The 6138-nt window shown below is 40.7% G+C and overlaps 1 protein-coding gene across 1 annotated transcript in view; it reads right to left on the bottom strand.

The window, feature by feature from the left end:
* DACT1 (dishevelled binding antagonist of beta catenin 1) overlaps nucleotides 1-4894 on the bottom strand; it is a 14752-nt gene extending 9858 nt beyond the window's left edge. The window contains exons 1-2 of the mRNA XM_015595820.2: nucleotides 4820-4894; nucleotides 283-366 (exon numbers count right to left, since the gene is read on the bottom strand). Of these exons, the coding sequence (XP_015451306.1) occupies nucleotides 283-366; nucleotides 4820-4894 (159 nt within the window). The remainder of the gene's footprint in view (nucleotides 1-282; nucleotides 367-4819) is intronic.
* Between the last annotated feature and the right edge of the window lie 1244 nt (nucleotides 4895-6138).

Here is a 6138-nt window from a genome sequence, read left to right on the forward strand (position 1 = left end):
GCTCTTCCCGCGGGTCCCCTCGCCCCCTTTTCGGGTTTACTGCACCCAATTTTTGCCTCGCTCCTTATTGGTTCTTTTCCACCGCACAAAGCAACGGGCGAGCACCTCCAGCCCCAGCATCCTGTTACAGCCGGCCTCGCAGGCAGGGTCCGCGAAGGGACGCCGCAGTTGGGCTCCCAAGAGAACTTTCTGAAACTCGACCGAGTTGCAGCTCACAATCTTAACCCTTTCCCCGCACATCCACTGTTCACATCCACTCAGACTGCTTTAGGTTTCTTTCACCTTACCAAGCAAGGTACCGCGAGTGAATTCAAAGACAACTTCTGTGAGGTTGGATTTTTTGACTCCACTTCGTAAAGGCAAGCACTACAAAGCACAAAGCAGTGTTGTTCTAAAACGGTTCAACTCAGTTTTGTTGCTATTTTGATTTTCTTACGGAAGACATTTAAAATTAGGCAGGAGGATGTCGCTGTATAGCAAGCGGTTGCAATCCTTTTACTAGCTCGGGGTTTCTGTGTGCGCGCGTGCGCGCTTTGGTTTTTGTTCGAGTTTTTATTGTTATTTAGTCTACACTCACAAAAGCTTGAACCCTGGAACCAGACTGCCTAAATCTGAATCCTAAATTTCCAGCCAAGACTAGGGGTACTGGCAAGTTAACTTCACCTCTCTGTGCCTCTGTTTCCTCGATGGTAAAATGAGCTATTAACAAAACATGCCGGTTGTAAGAATTGTAGTAAAATATAGTATAGAATAATATGTGTGTGGGGGGGGAGGGTGCACTTACAATGTGGCAGGCACATACATAGTATGAGTTATATGAGAGTAGCTTTTTTTTCCCTCCAGAAGGATTTATAACTTTCCCCCTGAAGTAGCATTTGTGATATAATCATCTCTGCTTGGGACACTGGTCACAGGTAATTCCAGTGGGATAGGGGTTTGGAAATGCCACTTGTCTGTGGAAAAGTACATCTGTTTTAAAAAGCAACATATGCAAGAGCCTGGGAAACTGAATCAAGCAAGTCACAATGGCCGAAGTTCAAGCAAAGTGTTGTGTGAAGGAGTGCATCCTCTATCATTATTTCAGATTCTTACACCTTTGCCCAGCTGCTTACCCATGCTCTGAATTATACATTTCTCCCTTCTGTGTGGTCTAACCTTCTCTCCAAGATTAGTTCACTTCCTTCCCCTGAAATTCAGTTATCTGATTCTTACCAAATGTTATTTGTACAGTTATTTATCTGAGTATATACACATACATCTACCTACATAGCTGTTAATGTGTATCTCTTTTTTCCAATTATAAAAGTTTCCTGGAGGCACGGACTATTCTAATACTCTCTTTGTATTACTGTACTCAAGGCAGTGCCTTTGCACGCATTCAACTGATGATCACTAGAGAGAGAGACTCAAGAAAATTTAGGTTGGTGTAAATTATCTTTTTTATTAAAATACTTTCTAACTAAATAGTACCCATTTAATTTCTAAGACAAATAGAATCAAGTCAACATTTAAAAAAAAAAAAAAAAAGAGTGCCCTTGCCATCCTCCATCGATATTCCCATTGCTGCCCCTCATGGACATAAGAAGAACTATAACTACAACCGTAATTCATAATTAACAAGGTTATATATTAGATCTAAAAATAGAATTATGTTCAGGGGTTCATCAGCATACAAAAGGTCACCTATGCTGTATGTGTACTTTGTGCCAAACATTGTACTTGATAATACAGGAACTAAATTTTCCTCCCAATTTTAGTAAAGCACTAAAAAATAATAACTGATAATGTCTGCCAAATGCCACTCACCCATATCCTCTATCGTTCATTTTCTCATTCTATTCATTCCTAGGCAAGTTTCTTGCTTTCTAGTTCTGAATTAGATTCCTTCTAGCTGGGTGGAGTCTATTATTGTGGCCTGTGTTATGTCACACATCAGCAACTATATTTATATAGTTGAGGGGGGGAAAAGCTGAAACATGTTTTTACACACCACTAATAAATCTTGTTAAAGAAGATAGACAAGTCGCTATTTCTTCAAACCACCCTACCTTCCCACCCCTCTCTTCACCAAATGCTACTTAGAGCTGGCTCATTAGTCCAAAGCAAACCATTTGCCATACAGCTTGTACACCTCCAAGAAAAAGGGTTCCCAGCAAGTTTAAATATTAAAATTAATGTATTCAAATAGTTCCACCAATAAAATGGTCACAAATAGGGGGGAAAAAGTTATGCATTCCAAAGCATCCATTACACATTAATAAATAATGCTGTTCATTCGTGTGCTAGTTAAAACAAACTCAAGCTGTCAAATAAAGTTAGAAGCAAGGAACTCAATGCTGTAATTGTTTTTCCAGGAAAACTCCCAATGTCGTCAGATTAAGTGTAACTGGTTGGGTTGCCCCTATTCTCATCTTAACCCAACAGCCAAATTTTCTCCTCTCGGTGCAGTCTAGTCTTCTGGGTTTCTTTCCTCTTTGATTCTTTGTTTTGACTGTAGGTATTCACAAGGCAGTTGAAGATAATCAACCCACTGTTCACTGCTCACTGCTCCCTTCTGCTGCCAACGGGGTCTCACTTCCTTCTGTTTTGATTTTTTCTTTCTTTTCCTTCTTAAAGCAAATGTTGGCATTTCTTCCTCCACCAATGCTACTTTGTTATCTCCTTTCTAGTATTACTCAGCTCTAGTTAGTTCTTTTGCTGTCCAACTCCTGACCCCCGACTCCATGCCTCTGTCTTCTCAGAAAAGCTGCTAATGACACTCAGAAAGTATGACACTAAAGATGGGGTGGATCTCCTGCCTGGAGGATCTGGAGAGTAAGATCAAGTTGCCAGCATGAAAAAGAGTCTTGACTGAATATATCACAGTTGTATATCTATATTTCCTAGGCAGAGACAGAAAGGGTCCCTCAGATCACACAGTCTGACTCTTTGCCTTTGGGTAGAACAACTCCTAACAGCATCCCCATCAAAGTCTGAGTATCATTCTACAAATGCCTTATCCAGCAGTGAACATTCTATTGCAGCCAAGCAAAGTAAAGAGCATCAATTGCACGTTTTGCTATAGAGCAAAGCAACAAAATGATGCCTTGTAGCTTTTATGGCCAAACAAACACAAATGATGTAATTGGGAAAAGCTGTCTCCGAATAGGAGGGAAAAAAATAAAGGGCAATCCTTTGAGTTGGGGTGATGACCACCATTTGAGGGTCTAGGATCAAAGCTCGAGCCAGACATCAAAGCCCATTTGAATCTAATGCCAGAAGAGACACAGTGAATTAAACGTCATATATAAAGTAATTATAGCTTGACCCCCACAATCTGGCTTCAGTGAGCACATAGGGAAAAGAAAGCAGACATTGAAACAAAAGATCAAGAAAAACGAAAGTTGGTAGAAGACTGGGCAACATCATGGCCGTGACCACTTTAAAAATCTTTTTAGGGCAGAGCGGAAACAGCAAACTTTTGACAATGCTGGTCTTGTTTGCAAGGCTGTGTATGAAACAGCTTCTTACACCCTCACTGACTTCTGCACAGCCAAACACATCCTTATTCCTGGAAGGGAAGGTTATCTTTAACTCTGTTTTAGCGTTGACAGAGGTTCCCTGTCAACAGGTTTCTTTTTAGGAAGCACAAGGTGATTCCATGAAGTTTGGGGGCGGGTTCTTCAGGAAGTTCAGGCTTCCCTATACAGCGCGCCATGTGTTACAAACACTCGAGTTTATCTGGGAGCGACTTGCATTCCCCACAGTCTTAATCACTGATGTCTACACCAACTTTAGTCCTTCAGCGTTGCCATTTCCGCTGGTCCTATTTAGGAATGGAAGGCGCGGTACATCAATTATGCAAATACCCTAGAAGGACATGCCCTGGTACTAATACCAAAAAATGATTAATAATACTTCATCCTCTGGCAAAATTTAAAAGTGTTTCAAAGACAAGTGGCCTCTTTAAACAATCGTATTTGGTAGATTTTGTTCTTACTACAGTTTATTGGAACTGGTCTCATTTATCTGAAATTCTCAATATCATGAACTGGTGAACTGTGGCACATCTGATTTGATACTCCATAGAACATCTTCGTATCTCTTTGTAGATAAACAAAATAACAAAATCTAAATCTATAACTTGAGTCTTTTTAATAAGAAAAACATTTTAAACCAGACATTCTTATAGGATGAAAACAAATATATACTATCATTATAACATTGCACCTCTTTTAGTAATCATTTATTTAACAGACATTTTAGAATTTAATACATGCCAGGCATGAGGGATACAATGGTGAACAAATCAGACATCGTCCTACCTTCGTGGAGCTTAGAATCTAGGAGGTAAACTGGCACTAATTAAATAATACATACATATATGCGTGTGATATATATGTATATTCAGATATATAACTATATACGCTTCCAAATATATATATACTTCCATATTAAGAGACAACTACCATAATTTGCAGAATAACATTTTAAAAGCAAGTACATTCTATGATTATATTCAAAATGTCATAATCAAATAAAATCAAAAAATTACTGACCTTTATAAAACTTAAGTTTTTTTTTTTACTTTTTTATTCTTTTTTTTAAATTTACTCTCATTAAAGCTACATTTGAAATATCTATGAGATACTTGCTTTATAGCAAAATAATTCAAAACTTTCATCTAAATATCATTCATTGAAAGGTAATCACTAACATATATATTTAAACTTAAAGATAACTACCTTACAGATCTATTACCTTTTTCCTCAGAATATACTTAGAAAGGAGAAAGAGAAAGCATCGCTCCTGAAAGCATCACTCCAACTCTTGATACTACGAGCAATTTCCAGTATGGTTTCTGGATCATTTCTGCACCAGCGAAGAGAAATGACTGAGGTACTGTCTTTAACATGGTTATTAACATGAAAGCAGAAGCTTTTGCTTTAGGATTTAGACAACCGGTCCAGTTCTTCTACTTCCTTTGCTCCTATGAACCTAGCCTCTGAGGACGGCAGAAGCAGAACCACGAACTCAAGCTCCCACACGGAGTTCTGGGCCCATGTTTGCCCCCAAGGCCCACAAAGCCACTTTAATTAAGATCCCTGGGGGGCCTAGGGATCCCTGTAGAAAAGCCCCAATGCCATTATCACCCCCGTGAGCGACACAAAGCGCTCACCGCCGGTTGAGGCTTAGGTGGCCTCACCCCACGGGGGGCGCTTCCTCTAATCCCGTTGCGCCTCCCCAGCCAGCCGTGTGAAGAGTAGCACGTCCACTTCAAACAGAAATTGGGCCCTGGGTATGTTTGGGCTAAGCGGAAGGCTGGGGGTTGGGCGGCGAAGACCCTTGGATTCAAAGAGAAGTCAGCCGGGATGAGAGGCCGTGGCTGCATGCGGCTGCAGCCCCCCAGAAGCTGAAGCCGCTGATGCGAGGGCTAGGGCCTCGGTTTCCATCTCCCTCCGCACCCCGGGGGGCTTTCTCTCCAGAGCTGGGATTCTTTGAAGTTGGGGAGGCTGGTTTTGTCAACAGATGGGACAATTCGCTTCTGTTCAGTTTGGTCCGTGCAGACTGAATTCAAAGTCGAAGGACTTTTGCCTCATGATGAAGAAACACTGCCATTAAAAAAAAAGTGGAGCAATAGTTGACCTGCTCTTGCCTGTAATAGAAGCTATCTCCACAGGAGAAAGAACACGATTCTAACATAGCACTTTCTGATGTGGTGAGAGGATATACATTTGGGGTCAGTCAGGCCAGCTTGGATTTGAACTCCAACTGCACCACAACCCACACCCCGTAGTGCTCACTATCCATTGCTGTTGCCAACTTTGACCTCTCTCAGCCTCGTTTTTCTCATTTGTAAAATGGGGCTTATACCTAACCTTGTAGAGAGGTTGTGAAATATCTGGAAATAAATGTTGGTTACCCCAAAGTCCCAAAAGTTATACATGCACACGCACTCACCCACACAGAGAATGGACATTTAAAGACATTCCTATGAGATGAAAATTATCATTAGCCATTGCTTTGACATTCTTCATATGTTGTTTTGAAATTTTTCCTGAAGCATACATGGCATATTGTTTTCAGAACATTGTATTTGGTTTTGAACTATAAGTAGGTATGAGAGACTTTTGAAGAGTAGCACTGAGGTTTCACCCA

Source organism: Pteropus alecto, unplaced genomic scaffold, assembly GCF_000325575.1.
Source record: "Pteropus alecto unplaced genomic scaffold, ASM32557v1 scaffold86, whole genome shotgun sequence".
NCBI lineage: Eukaryota > Metazoa > Chordata > Mammalia > Chiroptera > Pteropodidae > Pteropus > Pteropus alecto.